The sequence below is a fragment of the Fonsecaea nubica genome (assembly GCF_001646965.1).
Source record: "Fonsecaea nubica strain CBS 269.64 chromosome Unknown Scaff31, whole genome shotgun sequence".
NCBI classification, from domain to species: Eukaryota; Fungi; Ascomycota; class Eurotiomycetes; order Chaetothyriales; family Herpotrichiellaceae; genus Fonsecaea; species Fonsecaea nubica.
The window spans coordinates 291,287-318,009 of record NW_019173704.1 but is presented as its reverse complement, the minus strand read 5'-3'; the positions used below and the strand labels follow the sequence as shown (position 1 = coordinate 318,009).

Genomic DNA, 26,723 nt, shown 5'->3' with positions numbered 1-26,723 from the left:
AGAGAGGGACAGGAGCTTACAACATCTGCAAGCCATGCAATAAGCACATGGTTGCCAATCCATACCATCCTCTCACCCCTGGCCGTGCCATCATCTTGAGACGTGTCGGTGCCGTGGCCTCCTTCTACTGGCCGGAAGTTAGGCTGCTGCATGAGAGTCGATCGTATGTCCATCCTTGGAGTGCCGAACATAAGAGACTTTCGAGGGAAACAGCAATGTCTCACTCATGTGTCGACGGTGCAGGCTACACTGTCCCTGTAACACTGCATGAGTGCAGCCCCTTGGCCTCTAGGAAGAGTTGGACTAGAGGGATGTAATACCAAAGAACGTGGTATGGACTTTGTTGAACAGAAGCCTTGGTACGGGAGTACGGCTTCAAGGGATTCAAGAGGACAACAGGTGCCATGGAACTACTGAACTGAACCACGATGGAGGGTTCCCGCCTGAAAAGATGTCGTGGGAACTGGACCTATTCTATTCGTCGGAATTCTTCTGATGAAAGGGCGCAGGCGCAGGCAGGAACGGAAGGCGGCCAGACACTGACACTACAAGGAAATCTCCGTTTCCAGGACTCTTCACTCGATGGTACGTGGGATGGTAATCTTATGCATGAGACAAAGAATTCAGACACTAGACGATGTATTGCTGACCGTTGCTGCTATCTAGGACTGATTGCTATTTCCATCGCGTGGGAGAGAGAGTGACATCCCACAATCCTTTGACGTTTGTGACCCGTTCACGCTGATCTCCAGCCCACGGCTCAAGAGATATCATTTGACTGGTGACAGTGCAGCGCAAACCACGATACGGCCAGCCCTCCTCCTCCGCGCCCGTCAAGAACTAGGGATATGTCGATGGAAGAGATTTAGTGCTTTTGAACAACATCAGCAACGATACTTTTGTCTGGGATGTGTAGCAGACGGTGAGAGGAAAAGAGAAAAGACATACGGAGCAGCATGTGCAACCCTTGCATTCGCCAGAGCCGTGTTGGCAGGTGCTGCAGTGTGGTTCCATTGCGAAGGGAAGTCTTGAAAAAGTCTTGTTGACTTGTTGAAGTTGGTTTGGTAAAGGTATGTTTTGTCTTTTCTATTGTTTGTTGTTCTTTGCGGAGTGGTGATGAGGGAAGAAAAGATCAGAGGAGAAAAGAAAGAAGAGGAGCATCTTTTTATACCCTTTGTTTCTCTCATCCAAGCCGTGGTGATCTCTTCCCAGCCCAGAACTCGAAAGTAAGGAGATTTCCACCGTGTAGAACCACCCTGATACCTATCCCCACGCAATAAGCAAAGACCGTGTCACAGACGCAGAAGCTCGAGAGCCTGGCTCTGCGGTGTTTGGGGAGCGTGATTGGCGCCTTCTCCTTATCGGTTACGTACTGTCATGGTGTGTGGACAGAGTGCCCACAGAACGTGAGTCCTACCACCTGGCGAGAGAGGCCCGCGTGACCAGACCCAGGAACCATGCAGAGTGGCCGGTCGAATTGGGAGCAAAGGGAAGGGATGATCATATGCGGCTGGCTCGTGACAGATACGTGGCCAGGCGGCGGGGCGGTCAAGAAGCTCCCACATTCTCTCTGCCTGCTGGCAGCATCTTGATGAATTCCTCCCTCTGCCGCGGTCTATTTTCGTTTCAAAAAAACTGAAAGGAAGCTGTTTTGTATGTTGCTCTTTTCAGTACTATTTTGTTCCCATTGAAAACGGCCTCCTGCTCAAATTGTAGAGTAGGAGCAAGAAAAGAACCAAGACGGACTCGAAGCAGCTGAGCCCTGTACCTCCGAGTGCCGCGCGTGGGGTGAGATGAGAGTTCGGGCCGCGCGGGCCCTGCCACAGACACAGAGAGAGAGACAAGCGGACAGACAGGCCGACAGACAGGTAAGGCGGCAGGGGAGAAAGCGTGGGACTGGAACGAGTTTGACCCTCCCTTGAAGACTAAACTGCAGGCTTAGTTTCTTGAGAGTCTTTGTTTGCTCGCTTGCAATGCGCCACCCACCCACCCATTCCCACCAGCTCGTACCTCGTCCTTTGGGAAGTCAAACTCGCAGTGGGTGTCACGTCTGTCATCTGTCATCTGTGATTCGAGAGGGCCAGTAGTCCAAGCGAGATGGAGACGGAGATGGAGAAGACTTGTCTCTCATGTGCGTGAAGAATTCTGTCAGGTCCCTCTGTCTGTCTATCCCGCGAACCAAAAGGTCTGTGCATGCCAGGTAGCTTTGCAGACCCCCATACCTGCCTGCCTTAGGGGAAACTTAGGTGAGTAAAGACTTTGGAAGGGCTCGGTCCTAACCCCAATCTCCTCCTAGTTGAAAAAGGATGGTCATGTTCGCTGCGTCTTCGTGAGCTCTTGAACAACTCGACGTGTTCTCTCATCTTGGTCAGTACCTACCAGTAGGTAACTAGGTATCGGGTGGAGAATAACTCGTAACTCGTACTCGTGGGCAGAAGAGACGTTGGAATAAAAACAGCGTCATTTGTTGGCCGGTCATAGGCGCCGAGTCTCCCAAAAGAGAGGAGGATCTAGCCGCTTATAGCGTGGATGATCGCTTGTTTAAAAACGGCAACAACACTCTGCGCTCTTGGGCGCTGGATATCCATCCTCAGAAAGTTGCCCTTGTATATACTGAGCCTGTGATACTGACAACTTGTTTCTTGTAATTCTTATGACAAAGTTTGAGGCATATTGCTGGTGGAATCCTATTTCGGCTGGCCTGTTCCGTTGGAGGGCATTTACGCAGATACAGAGCAGAATCCTTAGCGAAAGGTCATGACAATCATGTCCCTGCTTGAGGTTCTGTAAAGTAACTCAAAACATCCTGTGGCAGATATTCCAACCAGGGTATCATGTCGCCCCCTGGAAAATCAAAGTTGAATTGCTGCCCAGAGCTCATGTCGATGTCTTGTGATTCGATCAGCATGTCGCTGTAGGCTTGGCTTTGCGCGTCAGTGATTGGTTGCTGACGACTTAAAGAACCGGCATAGCGTTGCGCTTGTTGTGAATACCCATACGCATTCGAAGATTGGCTGAGTTGGACGTGTCTGGGAGCTGAACTGGTGGTATATGGCGAGTGAAGTCCAAGCAACAAATCTGCATCAGCCGTTGATACTGGATCGTAAGGCACAGACGACGCTTTGTTGGCATGGGTCGAGGTTTCTGCGGGAGAGGCTTGTCCCAACCGATCATTGGTGGTCGTGTCCTGAAGATTGGAGACACTCCTATTCCGCCACTGCGCTTCGACTTTTCTCCTAGGCATGGGACCCTGGGTCGTCTCGTCCTGTTCCTTCCCCGAAGAGCCCCCCTGTGGTGCCTTTGCGGTTTCGCCTCCGGTCGGATACAGGAAGCTAAGGTTCGGGGCTAGGGAGTTGGCCGTTCCCGTCAACGACCACCCAATTGCGTTACTGAGAACCATGGAAGGAGATATTGGTCCGCGGCCCGACAGTGCATTGAGCGACCTCAGTCTGCCGTATGCTCCTAGCGAAGCGGCGAGCGAGGTGCTTCGTCGCCAGCCGGGAGTAGTAAACGAAGGCTCTGTTGATGGCATTTCTCCGTCAACATCATCCGCAGTAAACAGCAATGGATCCATCAAGCCTTTCGACTTTTGGTCGAGCGCCGTCAATATATAGCGACAACCAGCCCAATAAGAATCCAAGGTTTTTAACGCCTTGTAACACCGCTGATAGTTTTGATTTGCAGCGGTAGCGAGAAGTGTATGGCGCGCAGAGACTGTGATATGCGTCCTATGAGCAATTACGTCTTGTTTCAACCGAGGCGTAGGTCCATTTGATGGCGGAGACGTCGCTCGAGACGGCGGCTGAGAGGCATGAGCAGCAGCTTCTGCCAAAAAAGCGCACGCCGCAACATACATCGGTTGACTTGTAAAAGGGTTACCGATGAAGCTCTTTACATCAATTAGCTCTGCAAACGCCAGGATATCCGCGATGGTTTTTGCCGACGACATGGATAATTCTCTGCTGTCGGGGAACAACTGTTGGATGCGTCCTTCGAACGAGTGCAGCAGAGTCGGTTGGTGAAGAAGCACGATCAAGGTATGAAACCAGAAATGCAGTAGGATGAAGTTTGTACCATGGTCCGCTTTGACATAATGCTGGAAATTGGTGGCATTGAAATGCAGTCTAGGCGACAACCGTTGATATATGCCTTGTCTTGGTCAGCTCAGCCTAGCAGAGGGTCAATAAGAGAACGAAAGCGAACCTGTCAAATCTCTCTCCATGATTGCTAACCGGTTCAACACGTCTGGCGTTACCTGGCTGACTTCCTTTATGTTGTTGAGAACATCCGCAACTCGCCCATACATGTGAACAATCTTAATCATGGCAGGGAACGGATCAGGGAACCCATTGATCATCTTGTCATCGGCTCGATATGGGAAGGAGATTTCGATGTCCTTGTCTCGCAGAGTGACCGGACGGCCAACCCCTGATGAGACAGCTCGGTCCAGAAAGAAGATGGCCCAGAAGGTATCGATTCGTTCCTGTTCGCTGGCCCTTCGGTCGTCCAGTTGGCTACTCTCCTGTTCGCAGAGATTGCTGGACAGCTTCTGCTGCTGTTCAGCTCTCCTCTGCTCCTCGGCCTTACCTTGCTGACTATGTTTAGCAGTCTTTGGAGTTGGCCCAATCCGCCCTTCGAGCTGTAGACCTTCGAGCTTTTGAATTCCGAGGTCCTGCGCCATGCGAATGGCTGTCCCAAGGTACATCCATAACCCGCTGTCGTGGTCTACGCCAAACTCCTCATAGGCGAGAAGGAGACAGGCTTGAGCAACAGCCATAGTTGGGCAAGAAAATGTGTCTATCACTGCTGACATGGCTCTTTGTGCAAAGGGTTGTCCTCGAAAGGCTCTCCTAACATTTCCTTCGGCGTCCACTGGGATAGAGGGGTCGTTGGATTTGCAAAGAAGCGGGTGTCCTGAGAATCGCGCCGAAACGGCGCAGACAGCGTCAACCAGGATCGCATCCACTCTCTTCTCCTCCAAATCTCGAAGGAATCTGTCGCGTTGGAGAAAGGGGTAGTTGCACCCGAGATGGGTGAAGAAAGTTTCGCAAAGGTGGGTGATCAGAGGCGCATTTTGCTCCGGATCCGTAGCATCATAAAAGGGTATCCCAATGCGCATGCGATCATGGCCAATAGCAAAGTTTCCATCTAGCTGTTGTCCCGCAGCTGGAGACTCTCCAGAGGTTGAAGGCAAGCTTGGTCTATGGTCTTTAACCTGCACCACCATCTGTTTGAACCCAGGCACGATCGCGGTCGGCCCAAAATATCGAAAGTAGGGGACCCGGTTTCTCGCAGAGGCGACGCTGCTGCCAGTGTGATTGCTTGAAGGACTTATCACTTCTCCGGCATCATCTCTCTGCTTGTTGTCCGCTTCTTTCTCTGAGCTCGCCCGCAGCTTCGTCGTGACTTCCACATCTCGGCTCTGCTTTTGAGGCGTGGAGGAGCCAGAGTCGGCCTCTTCTTCACCATCCTCATCAAGTCTCTCGCCGTCTCTGCGGCTGGGACGGTCGGCATAGCCGGAGCACACATGTTTGTTGTCCGTGCAGGTTTTACACTCAGGCCGCTCACCTGAGCATCGCGTCTTCCTCTTGCGACACGTCAGACAAGCAGCATTGATTCGCCTCCTCTTTGTGTGCGGTTGGCCATCGGTCGAGACGAATCGAATTTGGCGAGGGGGTGGGAGAAAACTCGTAGAGGTATTTGGGGATGCGGACTGGCTAGGATGGACACTACTCAGGCTCATCCTTTCAAGAGAAGAGAGTCGCGCTCGTGACCCTGATCGATGGCATCTTCAAAATGAACTGTGTCAATCGACGGGGTTCCTGTCACTTTAGCATAAGGCACAACCATGCGATTTAGCCCAAACACATATTTTGACCACCGGGAAGAAAGCCTGTAATTTGCTTCTCCAGAGTCCCGTCAAGTGCTGGAAAATAGCCCTTGACAAAGCAGAACAGCGAGCGAAGGGTTGATTAGAGAAATAGGGGAAGCTGGTGGCCTATGGTAAGAAGTTGCATTGAACCGCTCGCACATCAATTCATTACCTACCAGCAGAGCGCAGGTTTGTGATGATCGTCTGTGCATTGAACATCGCACGCCACCTGCTGGCCTAGCGAACTTGAGCAGAGAGAGTTGCGGGGATGATCTCCACTGTAGCTGATCTACTCGTATTGTTCGAACTCCCTACAAGGACTCGTACATGGTACCGAGTAATACGAGGTACATACTGGTACACTGTCCTCAGGCACTTCCCTAGCTTGCTTAGGTAATCTTCTCGCCGTTACCGCAAGAACGCGCACGCTATCCAAAGCCTTCATTTATTCGCTTGAATGTGAGTGCAACGGATAATCGTACCTCCACCAAAGAACCCCTTCGCTGTTCATAACATCCCGTTAAGCACTCTCTACCAGCCTGTTTTTCAGCACCATGAGAATTGCGACCTCTGTTCAGTGAAAAGTGCTTCAGTCAGCATCCTGTCGGCGACCCCGACCTCTCCATCCTCCTGTTACTCCATAGCAGCACACGCCGTTCTGTTCACACCACTTCCTGACTTCCATGGGGCTTACTTCGCGATCTTCTCCTATCGCCTTGAAGCCTTCTGTATTCAACCAGACCGTAAGCTCCTCCAGCACAATCGGATCGTACATGAGAATTTTCTCGTGCCAGGTTGGCGATATTTGATGGTTTCGAGGTGTCCCACTAAGCGACCGAGTTTCTGGGCGGTGATAGATAGCAGCATGTATCTGTGACAGAATGTCTGGTATAGGAGTGTGCTGAGGCGTAAGGCTAAGACCTCCAACTGGAGATCTGTCCAGTTTGGAGTCTGGATCTGCGCTCTGAGCACGGGAAGGTTCGCGACCTTGCGAACTTGGTTGCGGCACCGTTGGTGATGGTGTGATGAGTCTCTGAGCTGCATCTCCAGTCTCAAGTCTCGGGGTCTCTGTCTCTTCCTGTGCTGGAAAGATTCCCTGATTGTGGCCTCCAATGTTTTGCTGATGAGCATCATCCAAATCATCAACGTCCACAACTTTCTCATCCGTCGGCGCCTTTGACATGCGTTTCCGAGAGCCTTTCCCTCCCTTTTGGGCAGGACCATTCGGTTTGGTTGCTACCTTCTTCCTCTTCTTCGGCTCCTTGGTCTTGTTGGTGTCGTCAGATTCGGATTTTCGCTTCGCGCGAGGCTTCTTGACTTTTGGAGCTGGTCTAGTGGAGACGTCGTGAATCCTACTGAGTAAATCGGCGTGCGTCATCACATCATTAGAGGCATCGTCACCATCATGTTCCTGTTGCTGACCATGTTTGCTTTCCCAACATCGTTCGAGTAGCTCGATCATCGCCTCTCGCTTCTTAACAGCTTTAAAGCCGTACGCAGATATCTGTTTCTTCAGTTCGTGATCGGAGAATCCCACGTAGGATGGCATAGATGGCTTTAGTTTCGATGCAACATCCCTTATTTTCGTATGCAACTTGTCGTCCTTGTGATGAATATCGGCTCCCTTTTGCGGCTGCTTGAGTGTACGGGACGTATGGTATAGCTTGACACCTGTTTGTGCAGACGTATAGATAGGTGTTGGACGGCTGGGCGTGACAAGATCGTCGATGTCGACCAGGGACCCGGCTTCTCCAACTTTGGGAAATGACTCTTGGGCAAGTATTGGTACATCATTCTCGAAAGTGTTTGCTTCTGGGTGGTCCCGGTCGACAGGTTGAACAAGGACGTCTTTTCCTGCAAGAGCTAGGCGAACAGCAGGTGAATCAGTAAGGTCGACACAGTCGACCTGCAGCAAAGCATTATCTTCGTCTCGACCAGCCGCAGCCCACAAGTTCCTTCTTTTCACAAATCGGCTCGTACCACGACAGAAGATAGGTGAAGCTGACTCAATCGAAGCGGGCTGTGTCAACGATGGTGATATGGGGTCAGAAGAGAAGCATTCCGAGCGCCTCAGTGCTTCCACCGTATCCCGCGTCAGTGTAGGCGATTCGTCCCGAGCTAATTGACTCGCTGGGCCAAAGAGAACCGGTTGCTCCATAGTGGTCTTTATTGCGGACGTAGGAGATTTCAATCGAGTTTTGGCCGCTGCTTTCTTGGTTGCCCGTGCTTTCTTGTTTGTTGTTTTTGATTTCGCGGTTTTCGAACTGGTTTCAACGGTGGAGTCTCCTTCGGTGTTTGCACCAACTTGTGTTGCTGTAAGATATTCCAGCATAGGCGGTAACTTCTTGTCGTTGCGTCGGCCGTCATTGTAGTTCGAAGTGACCAATCCCGTGATCGTGAGAGGCTTTTTGGGTGCGGGCTTTGCCCTTCCGGCTTTGTCACATCTCACCAGATTTTTGTAAGGTTGTGGGTTGCACGAGGATGGTGAAGGCTTTGCCTCAGTGGTCATGACAAGGTCGATTCTTCTCCTACTCAGTCGTGTCTCATTTGCGTCCGTTGTTGTAGTTGTCTCAACAGCCGTTGTGGCACAGGGGGCAAAGGCATAAAAGTCCATGAGATCATTAGTAAATCCCACGACTCGATCTTCAGAGTTTGGAGTCTCCAAGGCATGTGCAGTCGGCTTGACAGGTGTCCAATCCAGGCGCCTCGGAATGGCCTTCTCTAAGGAGAGCGGGCTGGAATATAAGTCAACGAGGCTTTCGCGCTCATTTGAGAGGCCCTCGTTTCCAATGAACTTCAAGTCTGTCCCTGAGGTTTGTATATGCGCTCTGGTCGCCTGCGAACCCCCGTGGCTTGGAGGTGGCATAGGAGAAGGCGACTGTATGGACTTGAAGTGTTTAGATCGCTCCTCTGCTATAGCTTGTTTGTTCTTTTCCGCAGGCTTTGCTGCTTTGAGTGGTTTCCCGGTAAGATCTTCAGAACGCTGTAAGATTTTGGTCTTGAGTCCATCTTTTGGCTGAGACCGGACAGGGATGTTCTCAGCGGCAACCTTTGTGAGCAGGGCACGTGCACTGCTGTAACCGCTTGAGAACCCGTCTCTAGTCCGTCTGGAGTCCTTAAATTGTTCTGCATCGGCCGGATTGAGTGTGGAAAGGGCACGTGGTGACCGCAATGGAGATAGAGTCTCATCGGGGGTGGGAGAGCAGGCAAATGTTCGTGGAGGGGAGGACGAAAGAATTACGACCGCGCCGGACATGGTGAAGAGGCGTTCGACGGCCCATCGGCGCAGAGTTGTGACTGCCAATGCGGTTCCAGGGTATCATCGAAAAAATACAATTCAGATATTGAAGGCAGGTGTGCCGATCGAAAGGGCACTGGCATGTGTTGTTGAGGTTGATGGTAGTCGGAATTGTTCTGTCTTTGCCAAAACAAAGTGATGCGGACCGAGGGGCGCAAACGGACCCTTTCTCGGCAGCATCATGACGCGACCACTTCACGATGCCACGTGAGCGATTTCTTAGGGTCAAGTACCCAGTCGTGCCAGTGATACATACATTAACAGCCCCTGGATGTTCTGGCTGTTTGCACGTTCGGAAAATTCCATCTGCTAGTACACAACATTCCCCTGAATGCCTCTAGTAAGCACCGTTCCCCAGACAGGTGGGCTCCCGTCGACCCCAATGACCACCCAAAAGCTTCCGCCAACTACCAGTCCTGCAAGGTTCTTTCCCCAGACTCTACCCTAAATTCCGTTGCAAAAGTGCCCCAACTTCCCATCCCCTGAAAATCTTGCTCGTCGGGGCCAATGGGTTGCGGCGGTGGTCCAGGAGGCGGGGTGTCTGGTAGTCTTCCTTCGGACAGATGGACGTTCAAGCTCGACGACGTAGATGGCGAGCATTCGCGCTCGAGGGTAGGCGGTGGGTGCTCAGCTCCACGATGCTCGGTATCTAGACCGGTCAGCCCACATACCCTCTTCCCCCTCACTCCAAGAGCATCACTTATACTCACAGCCAGGGATTGAATTCAGCGTCCATTTGAAGATAGCATTGCTAACCTGCCAGATAAAGGACACAGCATACATCCAAGTGGCAGTGAATAGCCAGCTTATGATCTTGAAGGTCGCCATGGATGTCAAGGATGATCTTGTCAGCGGAACCCCGGCCTTGCCCAAGGCATTGCATGGTTCGTGTCTCTGGAGACACAGAGTATGGTGTGGGGTGGCGAGAAATTATATAGACAATGGTAAGAGAGAAGGTTGCAGGCATCATTGCAGCGTTGTGGCCAAATCACACAGCATAAATCACGCACTGTGTCTCATATGGTTTGTCCAAAGATTGATGCAGGTCATCACGCAGGGATGATGAGGATTTGGGCGGCTCAGACAACGTCGAATTCAGACGATAGATGGGAAATTGGCAAACCCAACAGGAGAATATCATCGATTGGATGGTGGTAGGACATCGTAGCAAAAGCTACAGAGCGAGGCGACAATTCCATCGGGCAAAAACAGCCTTGTTGGTTTCTCATTGAACAGAGGTTGGATGGGAGTGACGGAGAGGATGAGGAAATGGGCGTGTGGACGTGGATTTTGTTCAATGGCAGAATGTCATGAGCTGCTCAATGCTTGACCGTATTTTGCTTCCACGGAGAACCATAAGGTCATAATACGCAGAAAGGCGCGATGCTCACCAGCCACGTCAGCCACACCCACCATCCAACCATCCGCCATCCACCCCGCCGCAGGCTGAATCCGCAACCCCCATCATAATAATGATCACCGCCGCAACCACCCACTATCACAATTCCTCTGGGCGAGGTCAGCATCGCCCGTCATTAGTGGTTAGGTGTCCGTTGGGTGCCCACTGACCCCACGAATTGGTTGGTCAGGCGCAATCCAAAGCCCTGGATCGTGCCGGCGACTTCGAACCAGACACCAAACCTTTCAGCCGCAGGGCCACTAAGTCGGGGCCAAAACCAACAACAGGCACGGCGGGCTGGCGCTCAACGGTGTATCCGAGACAAAGCCCTAAGCCCTTGACCCCGGTTACCACCAAGCATCATCTGCTAGTCGGCGCTTTTCTTCCGTTGAACATCGACGCAAAGGTTGTTGTCGTTATGTCGTGCAAGATATCAATGATCTGCTTCTCGGCTCCAGTAACACACTCATCCACCTCTTGAAGTTTTCACTGTTGCGATTATCAGACTCTGTGACTGAGAGTCTCAGGTGACAAGCGCCACGCCATCAGGCTGAGAAGCACTCTTATCAGCATCGACATACCTCCGTTGTCTTCTCTTTGGTGTTACAATCATGGCCTCTGACGACGATTTGCAGGCTCTGGACACCCATCACGACGAAAAAGATTGGGAGTCGCAGAAGGAGAATTTCCGCATTTGTTACATTGATGACGGCATGACGCGCAAGGAAGCCGCAGAGTACATGAAAGAACACTTCAACTTCAGCGCCACTCCCCGCCAATGGGAGCGCAAAATCAAGCAGTGGGGATTTTCAAAGTACGCAAATCGAGAGGAAAGGCTTCATCAGATTGCGCAAACCGGCAAAACCGTCTACGATGTGAGTCGTCCTGGTCGAAGACCTCGTTCACATGTGGACGAGCGCGGCAATCTCCAACCACACGAGGATCGCAACCTGCGTCGTTTCGCCCGTCGAGAACTCAGTCGCTCGAGGTCGAGGTCAAGATCTGCTTCCTTCACCGACATGCCGCGTCCACAATTCAAACAAGAATTTTCGGATCCCTCCGCAAATGCCTCAATGGAGTCCCCATTTAACTTCAACCAACTCGGTTTGGAAATGCAACGGAGTTCCAGCAACGACGGATTCCACATGGCCTCAACACAATCCGGCAGTGGACTGCAAACCTTCCAACCTCAAATCTTTCAAGGACATGAACCCGGCGCGTACGGGACGTCTGCTAATCCCAATAACCTTCCTCTTTCCGTCGGCCACAGTCAATGGGGTCAGACACAAGCAGATGGAACTCATCGGTTTGGCGCTGTTGGAGCTCAAACAAATTACACGGTCTTTCCGGACGATCCGACATCCTCGCAAACCCCCCCGGTAGGCGGCGTCCCAAATGGCAATCAGTGCTTCTCGGTAAGTGCAAACGACCCGACATTTGGTTTCCCTATCACCGAACCCTCGGTGCCGTCATTATCAGCAGACTTTAGTCAGTACGTCATGGCTGGTACCGACATGGCGATGGCTCCAGTAATGTTGCCCGAGGACATGATGACTGAGCAATCGGGGTTCAATAACACTATACCAGTCCCTCTGGGCTCGGAGACATTAAACCAGACCGGTTTCGATAACAATCCAGGGATCCAGTTTGCTGTGGTGGATGTGGACTCAACACCAATGCTTGCTGCTGCCGACGCGGCTCCATTGCACCCTTCGCTGGGCATAGACGATTTATTTCTAGAGCCCGGCACGGGCAACGATGGCCCTCTCCAGAATGATGTGTTGCCACTTGTGGAGGATTACACTCGAGCTGTTCAAGCTGCAGCCCTCGGCTTCATGAACAGGTCTTCACACGACAACAGCATGGCTGCGGGCGACTTAGCCGCGGATCTTGTTCAACCAAGTAAGTATCCGTAGCCATTGCGTTTCTCCCTTTAGGTTCGCTCTAACCCTCAAACGTCAGGCAGGGCATTCCTGGCAAACATGGCCGTCATCCTCGACAACTTTGCAAAGTCACAGCAGAGATCTCTCCAGAGCATGAAGGATACCTGCAGGAACCTCCGACAAAAGAATGCACGGCTCATGCAGTTCATCAATAGCAGTAAGTGTGCATTGGGACGACCTTGGACCACTTGAAACGGGTTGGTACTAACTTCGGTTAGACAATGATATGCAGCCAATGCCTTCGATAGAGCCACAACAGAGTCGCTCATCTCTTCCCCCACAGGGCCCGATATACGGCAATATGTATACACAGAACTTTTGAGAGACGGAGCACATGCCTCGTGATAAGGGGTCACGTGCTTCCGTGGCCTCGGCAGATGTTGTGTGACCGAAGCGAGTTAGTGACGGCAAGGCCCATTATCACCCGCACAATCCTACTTAACCCTAAAATCTCAGACTCAGCTTACCATTCCGATCTTGACAACCTGACATACCGTGCTCGAGGCGGCGGCGAGTCCCAATTTCGACAAGGCTGTCGGCGAAACAACCTCGATATTTGCCATGCTTTGTATCAGAAACCGCACAACAGACGTCGTTCAAGATGTTGGTGATCCTGTGGGACCCTGACACGCTCCTCCACAAAACCGTGGAGTTGTTAGGCTCCAACCTCATCCCTGCCTTGGAGTCACCGGAACGTCTTGAAGCAATCCTGAAAGCTCTTCACCACTCTGAATATAGGAGTTGCACCAAACAAATCAGCTCTGTGAGGGAAGGCCCAAATCCCCGACTTCTGAGACTCACCTCAGAAACCCACGGCCTCGAATATTTACAGCATCTACGAGACGTATACGAGGAGTGGCTCTCGGCGGGTCTGATAGACAGAGATGGCCATGTGTTGCCGGAGTGTTTTGTGTTTCCCACTTCCACGAGAAAGCCGCTACGTGCACCTAAAGACCCCTTCGCAAGAGCAGGGTATTATGCCTTTGATATGAGCAGTGGCATCATGTCAGAGAGTTATCGAGCCATAGTAGCATCGGCGAACCTCGCATGTGAAGGGGCAGACATGCTTTCTAGCTTTGACAATGGGCTTCCCAACGACATTGACACTGTCGTCGCTCTATGTCGGCCTCCAGGGCACCACTGTGATGGCCAACGAGCAGGTGGCTACTGTTACATCAACAACGCTGCTTTAGCGGTGAGCTCATGGCGTTCGCATCAGCCTAATGCGCAGATCGGAATCCTGGACATCGACTTCCACCATGGCAATGGCACACAGGAGATTTTCTACGCCGACGCCAAGGTTATTTATGTGAGTATCCACGGCAAAGACGAGTTTCCGTATTACACCGGCGAGGAAGACGAGACGGGGATAGACGAAGGACAGAACATGAACATCAACCTTCCGCTCAAAGTCGGCTGTTCAATTGAAGAGTATCTGACGAAACTTGAATACGGTCTGAAGAAACTGGTGGAGTTCAAGACTGAGTTCTTAATTGTGAGCCTGGGGTTTGACACGTTCCACGCCGACCCATTAGGGCATTTTCAGATCCATACAGAAGATTATGAGACTATTGCAAGGACAACGAGGCAGGTACTGAAGACAGTTCCAGCTCTTGTTCTTCTTGAGGGGGGGTATGTCATCGAGCATCTCGGAGCAAACATGTTGTCCTTTCTCAAAGGATGGAACTCTGCCTGAGACGCCGCCAGTATATTTCCCAACTTTTAACGTCAACTAAGTCCATCCGATACACCACCAGCATACTATTCAACCCTCCACGCCAACCAAGTCCATCCGATACACTGCCAGATGTATTTTCAACCCTCAAAGCCACCATTTTGCCCGGGATCTGGCGTGATGGATGGTCGCCGTGAATCACGCAATGGAAGTGTCGAGCTCCACAAGATGTAGTGAGGGAGAAAGAAGCTTCGTCAGACTTGGTCCGAGGCGTCGGCTTGCTGTCTGCGTCCTTGGACGAGGACGACAGCGTCTGTACATGAAGTCAGCCACCATGGATGGGTTTGAAAGATGAAACAACAGAGATGGCTACAGTACCTGGACGATGACGATTTGCTTGGCGGGTCTGCCAAAGAGCGTATACGGCGATGAAGAACATAATCACCCCAAAGGAAATGCCGCTGATGACCTCGGGCGAGATGCGAGAGGCGTGGACGGACATGGTGTGTATTATCTGGCTGGCTAATAATGCTGAGAAACAAAATGGTCTTTAACGAACTCAGGTCGACCAGAGTTAGAGAAAAGTCGCAGGCTTGCAGCTGGTGAGGGAACGAAGTTGGGAATTGTACCAGAGGGATCGAGCCACAAGAAGGGATGTCTGTCCCTCTTTTTATACATATCCCTCTTTTTATATATGTCCCTCTTTTTATGCATGTGATTCTACTCATTCTGCAATGCAGCCTGGACGGCCTCTAAACACTCCCTGCATCACCAAAAATCGCCCGCAACTTCTTGAAGTACTTGCACAACACCTGCAGAAAGATTTTGGGCAGATGCAAGAATGACATGGGGGAGCGACGCCAACCAGTAAGCGCAGGAACATGCACAAGTTCAATGGCTGGGGGTTTTGGGCCGTCGTGGGATCCAATCGTCGGCCAAGGAGTACCCCCATACGAGGCATACATATTCCAGAAAAGCACTAGTCGACTCCGCAAAACAGGCGGAAGCCTGACACGCTCCCCCGCCCTCGCCGCGTCTCAGGTGGAGTCTCCTCAACACGAACCAAGCACGGAGGCATGTGACTGTGATGCAAGCACTTTAGGGCTGTCGTGGGTTGTCTGGGGGCTGTATGTAGGCAATATGACTGGGCTGTCCGTTGTGACTCGACTTGGCTGGCAGCTTTCGCCCTCTAGTAAGTCTACCTCTGGTACCCATCGCCAACCCATGTCTGTTCGGAGTTGCAAGGATAGCCGGCGGACCAGAGCTAATAGTTCTGCAGGCGAAGCAAACTGCGTCCTCTGTATCGCCACCCGAACTTTTGTCCACCTACATGCCTTCTAACACGGTCTCAAGATGCCAAACGCCGTTTACTCCGTAGCTCTAGTAGCTACTACCTCTCGCAACGACGCCTATTCGCGATATAGACGTACCTAAATCAACTAGCTTTCGAATAGCACAAAGCGACGACCCTAGACGCCTCAAAAGCAGTGCTATAAGGTCGGAACACGTGTGGCCGCGAGATATCCGTGCCGTTGAGATCGTTCTCTGGCAGGGGGGTTACGATGGCCGTTTACTGACCTGGTAGAACCTAGCGATTGATGTAGGACTAGATGTCCATGGCAAGACCCTACAGCGCTATATGATATAGAAGGACTATCGACGTTGCAAGACCTGTGAAAAGGCCTTTGTTTCGCCTTCGTTAGCGAGGCAACGAGTTTGATTCGCAAAGGAGATGTTGGCGCTTCGTCCGAGGCCTCAGGATTGGTATCCTATAAAGTTCTCGGACGAGGTTCACCTAGGCTTTAGCCCTCGAGGCCCTACCTAGGTTACTCAGTAATCGAACAAGTCTAACTACCATTTCTGCGTTCAGGCAAAGTAAGGCCTTCGACAGGAAGACGAGAAGAAGATTCACGCGTGGGGAGTAATACAAGGCTGACAAGAGGAGAGAATGCATCTCATTCGCCGATTCAAACCTGATGGACTACTCGGAGGCGAAGTGCGCCGGCATGAGTGGGATGAGTCGACGCCAACCTCCTGTCGCTCATCAACTCCTGGAAACCATGGTGCTACTGAATCGGTGAATCATCGAATTTCTTGCAGATCCCTTTGTTCATGCGATTTCCTGCAAGTTCTTAAAGAAAGCGCTCGCCGCCCTCATGCAAGGCTGTTCCCGTTCTTTCACCACTCCCCACAATCATCTCCTGTTATTCTGCCTCATGCTCAAAATCTGCGCCATCCGGATAAAGATGTTCAAAAAGTCCAATTCGAGCGAGATGCTCTCGTTGACCACGTCCTTTCTCACCAATCCCCGCTCACTCATCCTGGCATGGTGCAAGATCTTCTGCACGTCATAGAGGGTAAATCCACCAAAGACTGCGAGGCCACCATATAGCCAAATGTTCTCGGTCCAGGCGAGCGTGCGGACAGCCGTGGCGGGGAGAACCAGGGGCGCAAACCCGGAGATGGCGACGATAGCGACACCCGCGAGTAACGGTCCTCCCAGATATAGGTACTTCTCTTGCTTGGCCGTGGCGCCGACGAATGCGATCGAACCCATCATGCCAATGGTGTAGAGTCCAGCGCGAGCCAGGATCGCAGGCGAGAGGAACATTAGCGGAGTGAGGATGGCAGCCTGGGTAACGTTGAAAGCTGTCCAAAGGGCATATTTTTGAACGTAGCTATTTCATCTTGTCAGCACAACATGTCCTCTGAGCTTGCAGGGTATAGGCAGAAGAGAACTTACTTGTCAGGGTGCGTGTACATGGTGCCGTACATGGTGCCAATACTGGCCGCCAAACCCAGCCCGACCACCAGCCACGGGTTCGTGGCCATCAGCCTGTAACTCCATCCGCTGGTGTGCAGTGTCCTGGCAGCAAGGCCTATAATCCCAATGCCCAGACCGGTGTGCATAAACGTCTGATTTAGGTATTCCCGCTCAAAAGGCGGCATGCCGCCATCTTCGCGCGTTTCGCGGTTAAAGATGAAATTGGTGGCCACGATCGTTCCACCGATCAGCGCAGCGCCGTAGAGAAGCCGTTGCGTGAGGTTCCCGCTCGCGGCTGGGTTGGCGGGCTGGTACGAGGGCGTCTGGTAGTCGCGCTTGAAGCCATTGCGCAGAGCTGCAGACTTTAACAGCGATTGTGCGTTCGAGGTCGAGCCAAGTGGCCGGGGGTTGAAGAAGGTGTTTGATGATTTCGGAGAAGAATGGAACGCCCGGACGAGCGTCGACGGGTTGCTAAGTGGTCGCAATGTGTTTGAGGAGACCGCAAAGGGCCTCCGGAGAATGAAGGACATGGTGTATGTGCTCCTGTGACAGATGGCGAGATGGGAGAGAAGTTGTGAATCGAAAGAAAAGAGAGTCGTTGTCCTTAAGTGTACATCGAACGACGCAGGCATAAAGAAGCTTCGCCAGACAAATCCATCCCGAGGCGCCGCCACACCCCAATGACGCACAGGCTGATAAGGGGTCGTTGATTGGCCAGGCAAAAGACCTGCGTCATCACGTGGATGCGGATATTCTTGTCCGGCGCCACTTTTGTTACACGGCCGAATTCTCGATGTTTCCAGCAAGGCTTCACCTCCCTACCTAACTAAGTACTGGTGGTACTGGTGCTGTGCACACTTGTACAAGTATGTAGATACCTCTTACGCCTGGCTTACTGATATCCCTCTCTGTTCCTGCCTGTTCAAACCCTCATCGCCCACCTCAATCCGACCTCACGGAATATACCTAAAGTCAGGATGCTTGTGCCCGAGGTCTCGCTTCTCAGCGTCATTCAACCCCTCAAGTCGATGCGTCCTCTTCTCTCGCTCCCGCAGCCTATTCTCACGCATGTTGTACCCGATTCCAAAGCTGGCCACAAAGAAGACAATGATCTGTGCGGACAGATTGATGGTGTGTCCAATCGGGTACCGGGGTCCATCGCGGACAAGGTAGGTCCATCTGTACGAGGTCAGCTTGTTTGACTTGTCAGAAATGCTGGAGCACGTGGTCCCTTACGTGGCAAGGACACCTCCCAGAGTGCCAATCGACACGATCCACGCTGTGGCAACAGCACGCACTGCTGGGCCGGCAGAATCTGTCAAGTGTTAGCAGTGATCCGTCGAGCACCCAAGCAACTCTGCATACTGTTTATTCCCCACGACAGAAATCCCGGTCCACCTGGGAATGCTCCCGTGGTGATGAAATACACGGCCATGTAACGGATCGAGGCATTTGTGCTCCATCGAAGGATAGAAAACCCGGCGATGGGGAGAAACGTGGCCACTGCGAGGTAGATGCCACGCCTGCGAGTCTTGTCGCTGATGTATGCAATCAAAATCGCCACGAGACACGCGGCCACGTACGGGGGAACCGAGTACAGTTGTGCCTTTGTTGCGGTCCAGCCGAGATCCGCGAGGATAGTGGGCATGAAAATGGAGAGACCTTGGACGGTAATGTTGATCAAGAAGAAGCCGGCCGCGCACAGATTGTTGTTGATGTTGAAGATGGCGGCTCGAATGTGGTGCCATTGAACCCGCTCCATCGGATCCTGCATCCATTAGCCTTGTGGCTCTGAAAATAGACAACCTAAACAGCTCACAGCGCGATGCTCTCGGATCAGCCGTTCATGGGCAATATGCCGTTCTCGTTCGGTGAGAAAACGACAAGTCTGCGGGTTAGACGGCATCAACGCTGGCGCAGCCGCCGAGATGATAACGGTAATCTACATTCCCGTCAGCCCAGCCTTACAACGGAAACATGGCCGGAACCCACCAAGCCCTCGAAGAAGAAGATATTTCTCCAGCTAGAACGCAAAATGTCAGACGACTGAATGAGTGCACATTCCTGGCAACACCACTCACGTGTGAATAGGAGTCGACTCGGTGCCCCACCGAGGGATACGACTGGATTTCATTAGCAAAAGCCATTACTGTTCACCAGGGAAATATACTCACGACAGTGCGGTGGCGAACAAGCCTCCAAAAGCCCCGGCGAGGGAAGCGGCCGAGATGAAGATGCCGACGCGGAAGTACAACTCGCGCCGCTTGTAGAAGGTGCTAAGGAAGAAGGAGATGCCAGGCATGGTGCCGCCCTCGAAGACACCCAGAAAGGCGCGGGCGACGCACAGCTCGTTGAAGTTCTTGACAAAGGCGGTGCAGAGGGACACGAAGCCGAACCCAAAGACCAGGCCAGGGATGTAGAATCGAGGGCCGATGTGCTTGAGGAGGATGTTGCTGGGGACTTCGACCAGGAGGTAGATGATGTAGAAGACACTGAGAGCCCAGTTGAAGCGGTAGCCCACCAGGTCGAGGTCCTTGGCCATTCCCTGGATGCGAGCATTTCCGATGTTGGCACGGTCGAGAAAGCAGAACAGGTACAGCAGGGTGACCAGGGGCACAATCCGCCGGTCAATCTTCCTCCTGATGGCCGTCTCTTCTTGCTCTGTCCAGTCGATGTCCTCGGCCGACGACTCGCTCTTTGTAGGATCCAGCTCAAAATGGTCAAACGCCTCAGCCTTCAACGTCCCTGTAGCAATTCCAGCCATGTTGGGAGCGAGACGGGGGTTGTAGAGTGTCGGCCTGTGTTACTGAGACAGCGGTGAAGGCGCGCATGAAAGACCACACACGACTTTTTGAAGACGGGGGTGATTTGTGAGAGTTGACTATTTTAAACGAAGCCCGTTCGAGATCTCTCCCCCAGACTTTCAATCAACCGCCCCACATACCAATACAGACTGCGGATCGTCCATCAAGAGAGGACTTCCCCATGTCGCTGCCCAGGGCATGCGGCATAGATGAAAATGGTGTCGCATCCGGTGGGGAGAAGGGAAGCACATCGGCTGTGTGATGAACGGGGGGGGGTGGGAGGGGAGTCATGACGTTCGTCGTTGTGCTCGCTACCACCGTGTCAAGGATTCAGCATATTGGGCCAAGGCCCAAATGGAACATTCCTCGCTGAGTGATAGGTTGCTCTGCCAAAGTGGCGGGTGGAAGCCAAGTGACAAGTGAGTCTTGGGAGTCTGGGGAGGTCTGGGTTTTTAAGGCGAATGGAAAAAGCAGAAGAGGCGGATCATTTCTTGGCCCGAGTCCAAGGGGGAAGGGGGTTGTTGGAAGAGTCGGTCGCGGAGGTGACTTGTAAGTTGGGTGATGAATAGATCCATTTGGAATGCTCCACGTGGGACCTGATGACCTCGTCCTCTCTCTCTCTCTCTCTCCCTCTTAGTGTCAGATAGGAGCCGGTTGAGCTGGGCCGGATCATCTCGTGGTAGAGCCATCACGACAAGGCTGTCCGCTTTGAGCTCGGAGCGTGGATCCGGAAAGGGGAAAAGGCATGACGGTTATTAGAGGAACGAGCTAAAGGATTTCTTGGCCCGGGTAGAAGGGGGCAGGGGGGATACGAGGCACCAAGAGCAGCTTCTCTTCGACAAGAATTGTTGCAGTTATTCCCTTGGCGATGGATGCCTAGACTTCGGCAGTTGTTGATGAGATGACAAGGTGATGCCACTTTTACATGTCCGCTGCGTGTCCTCCACTTGGAAAGGATAGATCTGGCAAAGAGTAGAAACAGGGCGTTGATATTGTGGGTGGACGGTAAGCAAGCTACAAGGTACTCCTTTGGATATGATAGGGCAAACAAGGACAAGTTGATTTTGTGGGGATGGCGGTAGCAGTACCAGTAGACATCGATGGGCAACAACAGACCCTCAGACCACCCTGGAAAGAAGCCCAATTGGAAGAGCCCGAGCCTGATCCTGAGCCTGATCCTCCAGCCTCTGACCTTCCATCATCCATCCCGAAAGAACTGCACAACGTGTCTGGCCCCATCTTCCTCGCCAGCCTTGCCCACCACATCCCCGCCATATCGAAAGTATCCGGCCAGATTACCTTGTATCGGCATCGAATGCTTGGTGATCTCCTCTGGCGTCCCAAAGACCCATACTGTCTGCTGCCCCATCACGATATGCTGCAGAATGTGACAGTGCATCATCCAAACCCCAACGTTCCTCTCGGTGATACGTATGCGCCATACTCGCCAGCCATTCACCTGACCGGGCTCAGGAGACTGCAGCGTGTACTTGTACAGCATGGTCGTGTCACGCCGCGAGCCAGGGTAAGGGACATTGTCAGCAGAATGCGATTCCAGCAGCGCCGCATGCGCTTCAGGCGAGTATTCTCCCGGGCCCGAGCCCATGTCCCAGTATGGCCCACCGTGAGCATGCATGGGATGCGGACCGTAGATCCCCGCCGGGTATGAAGCAGCATTCTGCCACACAATTTCAAGCACCTCGCCAATGCGGGCTGGATATGTCTGTGACAGCAGATCAAAGCCCCCGTTAGCAATGGCACGGCCGTAGTCTGGAGTCACACCATTTATGCTCGCATTCTGAAGAATCTCAACGAGATACGGTGTATCTGTTGTTGGTCCCAGAGGAGCGCTGTCACTCCAGTATCGATTGTTCGAGATCATCACTGTGTTGCCGGAAGAGTTCTGGAGGAACTGTGAAGTTGAGACGATGATGCGCCGCGTCACTTCTGTTGCATCAGGGGGAGCCTCGTAGCCTGCCAAAGGGGGATTTTGAAAAGCATACTCCAGCCAATCCGTGACATTGGTTGGCAGTTCCAGGATCGGTGCCGTAGGGACGGGATCCGGACATGATGAGTGTGAGGTCAAATACCGACAGCTCTGGACCTGGCTAGACTCCAGTGCTTGCGATGTCGACAGCCCCACGTCGGTGTAGTTGAGAATAGCCCAAGCAAAAACCGTACCTTGGCCTTCTCGAGTCTCGAATTGAATCCAGAATTTTGTCTGACCACCCAAGCATTGCAACTCGCTTGGCGATTTTGTTTGCAACAAGAAACTGAATCTTTGGCCCGTGTCGACTTGTATATAAGGAGTCTGTACAGGGTAGACGTACGAGTTGTCTGTTTCGATGATGGTCAAATTGTCGTGCTGCTCAAGACCAAACAGCACCAAAGACAACGCAGTGCTGCCAATGACGCGTACTCGATATGTCTTGCCTGCCTCGACATTCATGACCCAAGGCTGGCATGACTGGTCCGAGGATCCTGGGTCGGAAGAGCCACGGGCTGTCCCACTCTGTCCGTTGATGAGTAACGACGTTGGATCCCCAGTCCATATCCAAGGCACTCCTGTCAACTGTGATTCGATTGTGTGGTCTTCTTCAGGGTAAAAGTCACCAATCTTCATAATGATCTCCTCGTCGTACGCGTATGGCGGCGGCACAGCATCCTTAACTATCAAAGCTCCGGTAGCCGTGATGGCTTGGAAGCCTACATGAGAGTGGTAGAAGGATGTCCCGGCTTCGCTAGCACTCGGATGGAGCTCGTAATCATAAAAACGTCCAGGCGGGATCGGCCACTGTGCAGCTTGCGGAGCACCGTCAGCGTAGGGTGCCGCAGATAGTGCAAGGCCATGCCAGTGCTGAAAGTTTTGATCGGTTAGCAAGCAAAACTTTGCGAAACGCGGTGGAAATTTTGTAACTTGCCATTGTTGTATTCACATCTGCGTCGTTGTACACCCGAATCCATGTTGTTCGCTCAGGTTCGAGATAGATTGGGGGTGCCGGATATGTACCGTTGATGACGGTCGAGAGACGAGGCTGACAGTTGAGCTGGATAGTGGCGAGGCTAACTCGAAGGACGATATCTGGGGTGATGCTGGCGTCCTGCGCCACAAGCTTCTCCGCAACAGCTAAATGGACAGTAAGCGGCCAAAGGCAAATACAAGCCTGTAGCCAGGATGACAGTGGAGATAGCATTTCAAAGATGATATCCCTACTATGGAGAGAAGAGTACTGGACCGAACACACGACGGTGAGAGTGAGACCATTTGACGACCTCACCTTGAGAGTGTTGAAGTTGGGAGAAGCCATGCTCAATACAATATGAACATCGCAATTGACTCCTCCATCCGGGATGCGCGTCGTAGCTACGTCAGCTCTGGTCGAGAATTTGAATTGGGCTGGTCTTGTAACTGATATGATCTGTCGTTAGCCGGTGTTGTGAACGCACGAAGCACCACCTGCAAGGACCCGACGGCGAAACCGGCATAAGTTGTGTGACATTGTCAAAGACATTGCGGAGGTCCGAGACCAAGATGCCACGGCAACGGTGGTACAGAGATATATTCGTGGCACCTAACAATGTGGTTGTGCGAATTATATTGAAGGAGTTTGCAGAGTGGGGAGGCGATTTAAAGCACCATGTCTGACAACAAGATTTCCCCCAATCTCCTCTCTAACTTGAGTGTGTGAGTCACGTGGACCCTTGTCTGATGCAGTGTAGTTTTCTGTCAGACGAAATATCAGGGTCATGATCAGTCTGAGAGTATGGGAGGGAGCCTTGCTGGTATTACCGTACAATGCAGTGACTACCGCGACTCTAACTGTATTTCTAGCATTTTGTATCTATAACGACATTCCCAACGAGTTTCGCCAATGTCGATTTACAGCTTCGGAAACCTGACCCTCAGGAATTGGCTGGGCCAGGCAACATCGACGCCCAACTTCCAACCCACTTTCAACACCCATTCCGGCTCTCTCATAAACTGCCTCGCCACGAGGATCACGTCCGCCATGGGCTCCTTGCCACCCTTGGCATCTGTCATCTCTTTTGCGGCGTTGGCTTCCTCCCCGATACTCTTGTCCGATGCTTTATCTTCAACAATGTCCCGTGCTTGTTCGGCTTCCGTGATGAGGCCAACTGCGCCAATCAACAGCTTGAGATGGTCCGCCTTCAACGTTTGCCGGATCTGGTTGGCAATCTTGGTCTGGTAGTCCTTGGACGCAAACATGTTGATGCGCTGCTGAGGATGATTCCCGCCGCTACTGACATCGAGAAGATCCACTCCCAGTCCAGGTAGCAAACGCGCAAGCTTGATGGTGCTCTCCACGTCCCAGCTCCCCAGCTGCTTGCCCAGATTTGTCTCCTCCAGCCACTCAGTCGAGCTGACGCGCAGGAAGAGAGGCATGTCCTGTGGGATCTGTGCCCGCACTGCTTTGATGACCTCGACCAACAGACGCGTGCGATTCTCAAAGCTGCCGCCATACTGGTCTGTGCGTCTGTTCGTGATAGGGCTGAGGAATTGGTGGATTAGATAGCCATGGGCGGCGTGGATCTCAATCACGTCGATGCCGGCCTCCACAGCCCTTCGCGCACTGTCTGCGAACGCTTTAACCACGTCTTTAATCTCCTCCACGGTCAGCTGCCTCGGAGGCCAGAAGCCGCCGTCTTGCGCCAACCCTTTGCCATCCCAGCTCTCCTCTGGCCCACCCATCGGCCCAACAACATCTTCCGGCCATCCGTCAGCACTCTTGTCCGCGCGCACCGACGGTCTCTTGAGAGATGACGAAATCCACGGCGGCAGGGTACTCGCCTTGCGTCCGGCGTGGGCGAGTTGGATCCCGGAAAGGGCACCCTGTGACTTGACAAAGTCCGAAACACGCTTCACACCTTGGGTCTGAGCGTCATTCCATAGGCCAGGACAATACGGGCTGATGCGCCCATTGTGCTGCACGCCCGTTGCCTCGATAAACACCAATGCCGCGCCCTTTAGAGCGTAATGACCCAGTGTTGCGATGTGGTAGTCGGTAAGTTTCCCAATGTCCGGACCGGAAGAAGCAGTCGAGTATTGGCACATGGGCGCCACGATTATGCGGTTGCGCAGGGTCTTGGAGCGGATCTTGAGAGGCGTGAACAGCGTTGGGGTATCGGCAGATGGGGTAAATGGCGTCCCAGGATCTGAGGCATGGGCCGGGGTGAAGTACGGGATATTTGGTACCCCTTTGTTGACGAGGATGGGAGAGTCGGATGAGCCCATGGCTGGTGATGGATCAGCAGGTTCGTGATGTCGGGTGTCTCTTATTGTACGACGGGCTGTTCGCCGGTGAGTCGTGATCTGGCTCTTTTGGTGGCCACAGATAAGGAGATGGTAGTAAAAGCAACAAACTTTCAAAGTCAACGCTCCAGTCTCAAGAAGCGGGAATCTGACAATAAATCTATATGGGAATCTTGAACTTTTATAATTGCGCCAGACATTGAGAGAAGAATGGACCGGCGATAGAGGCGATGAAACGCCTTGCCGTTGATTTCTAAGACAATCGTGAAGATGTTGGGGAATTGCGAATTGATAGTGCGCCATCCGGTCAGACACCGACTTAACCGAGGCAACATGCCAAAAATGGGTCTCCAACCGCTGACAATTGAGAGTTGGTGGTGTCTCTCATATAGGAAGATTAGACGACGGTATATTCGGCCGCAGAGCTGGCCAGGGGGATAATGTGCTGCCACTGATAGGGCATGCGTCTTTGTCAATATCCAATTAACCAACCCTTCCATTGTGAGTGATATATAATGATCACACTTTTTAAGTTGGTATCTCTCTCCTACGCATCCTCCTCACCATGGCAACTCGAATCCCTCGCGATGCCAGAACTTGCCCGTGTCGTCGATTGTCTTCTGACTGACGATATTCTCCCACAGTTTCCTTGCCGCCTCGTCGGGCTCAACTGTCTCTGGGGGCATCTTTGCACCCGGCAGCAGGTTCGTCCTAACATAGCCAGGATGCAGCAACATGACCGTGACGCCCTTGTCTTTCAAATCCATCGCCATGCTTTTGCCAATGGAGTTGACGGCAGCTTTGGAAGAGCGATAGGCGTAGTGTCCGCCAGAGCTGTTGTCGCCCACTGATCCAACGCGACTCGAGACGATACCGATCTTGGGCTTGGAGGCTTTTAGAACGTTGGGCAAGAGGGCCTGCGTCAGGAGGAAAACCCCAAATGTGTTGACTGCAAACGTCCGTTGAAAGACTTGCAGGTTGCTCGTGGTGAGACTGTCATCTTCACTGGAGGCGGCAACACCTGTTCAAACCCATCGGTTACTTGCGCTCTGATCCCTCTCACATAAACATGATACCGAGAGGGGTTGCCACACCTGCAATATTGAGCAACAGGTCAACTGCTGTGTCACCGAGAGTGTCTTTGAACTTTTGGATCGACTCGGGAGAAGTCACATCCACTTCAGCAACGTGAGCCTTCTTGGCTTTCAGTGCCTGGAGACCGTTCCCGCTATCTCGATCAACGGCGTAGACCGTGTAGCCCTAGCTGCAGCGTTATCTCGATTGGTTATGATACGGTGACCGAGCTAACCTCATCACAGAGTATATTGGCAAATGCATGGGCGATGCCGGAGTTTGCCCCTGTCACGATTGCAGTCGGCATCTTGGTACATGTATTAGTAGCGTAAGGGGCGATAGAGAGGATTCTCAAACAGTGAGTCGAGATCGCTCAAGATGGAGCATCAAATTCTGCCTGTCTGGGTAATATTCTCTCCTATTCGGATTGGATTGTAACAACTTATGACGTGATTTTGACAAACCTCAGTTGAGCGACGAATCTTGGGTGAATCTCCCAGAGCCAGCTGGCCAGACAAGGGAAATTGAGGGGGCGACATCATCGACATGGTAATCTACAACTATGTGCCCTATGATTCAGGCCTACTCGGAACAGTGGCACGGGTTCTTCCAGGCTCGGAGA

General features: G+C 52.4%; 7 protein-coding genes across 7 annotated transcripts; 1 reads left to right on the top strand and 6 right to left on the bottom strand.

Annotated features, from left to right (window-relative positions):
• Positions 1–2,764: 2,764 nt before the first annotated feature.
• On the bottom strand, positions 2,765–9,128 carry AYO20_05432 (hypothetical protein; the record flags this gene model as incomplete). The annotated part of the gene is made up of 4 exons (XM_022643726.1): positions 2,765–4,149; positions 4,204–5,498; positions 5,569–5,717; positions 6,567–9,128. The coding sequence occupies 4 exons, from the start codon at positions 9,126–9,128 to the stop codon at positions 2,765–2,767; spliced, it is 5,391 nt and encodes a 1,796-aa protein (XP_022500393.1).
• A 2,052-nt stretch (positions 9,129–11,180) lies between these two features.
• Positions 11,181–14,208, top strand: AYO20_05431 (hypothetical protein; the record flags this gene model as incomplete). Its single annotated transcript, XM_022643725.1, has 3 exons — positions 11,181–12,471; positions 12,532–12,669; positions 13,088–14,208. 3 exons carry the CDS (start codon positions 11,181–11,183, stop codon positions 14,206–14,208), a joined length of 2,550 nt encoding a protein of 849 aa, XP_022500392.1.
• Positions 14,209–16,381: 2,173 nt separating this feature from the next.
• On the bottom strand, positions 16,382–17,481 carry AYO20_05430 (hypothetical protein; the record flags this gene model as incomplete). The annotated part of the gene is made up of 2 exons (XM_022643724.1): positions 16,382–16,865; positions 16,931–17,481. The coding sequence occupies 2 exons, from the start codon at positions 17,479–17,481 to the stop codon at positions 16,382–16,384; spliced, it is 1,035 nt and encodes a 344-aa protein (XP_022500391.1).
• Positions 17,482–17,904: 423 nt separating this feature from the next.
• On the bottom strand, positions 17,905–19,715 carry AYO20_05429 (hypothetical protein; the record flags this gene model as incomplete). The annotated part of the gene is made up of 7 exons (XM_022643723.1): positions 17,905–18,130; positions 18,188–18,266; positions 18,317–18,719; positions 18,771–18,893; positions 18,944–18,974; positions 19,033–19,074; positions 19,126–19,715. The coding sequence occupies 7 exons, from the start codon at positions 19,713–19,715 to the stop codon at positions 17,905–17,907; spliced, it is 1,494 nt and encodes a 497-aa protein (XP_022500390.1).
• Positions 19,716–20,953: 1,238 nt separating this feature from the next.
• AYO20_05428 (hypothetical protein) lies at positions 20,954–23,063 on the bottom strand (the record flags this gene model as incomplete). Its single annotated transcript, XM_022643722.1, has 3 exons — positions 20,954–22,612; positions 22,692–22,882; positions 22,970–23,063. 3 exons carry the CDS (start codon positions 23,061–23,063, stop codon positions 20,954–20,956), a joined length of 1,944 nt encoding a protein of 647 aa, XP_022500389.1.
• Positions 23,064–23,635: 572 nt separating this feature from the next.
• On the bottom strand, positions 23,636–25,009 carry AYO20_05427 (hypothetical protein; the record flags this gene model as incomplete). The annotated part of the gene is made up of 1 exon (XM_022643721.1): positions 23,636–25,009. The coding sequence occupies one exon, from the start codon at positions 25,007–25,009 to the stop codon at positions 23,636–23,638; it is 1,374 nt and encodes a 457-aa protein (XP_022500388.1).
• A 578-nt stretch (positions 25,010–25,587) lies between these two features.
• AYO20_05426 (hypothetical protein) lies at positions 25,588–26,408 on the bottom strand (the record flags this gene model as incomplete). Its single annotated transcript, XM_022643720.1, has 3 exons — positions 25,588–26,048; positions 26,122–26,287; positions 26,337–26,408. 3 exons carry the CDS (start codon positions 26,406–26,408, stop codon positions 25,588–25,590), a joined length of 699 nt encoding a protein of 232 aa, XP_022500387.1.
• Positions 26,409–26,723: the final 315 nt, after the last annotated feature.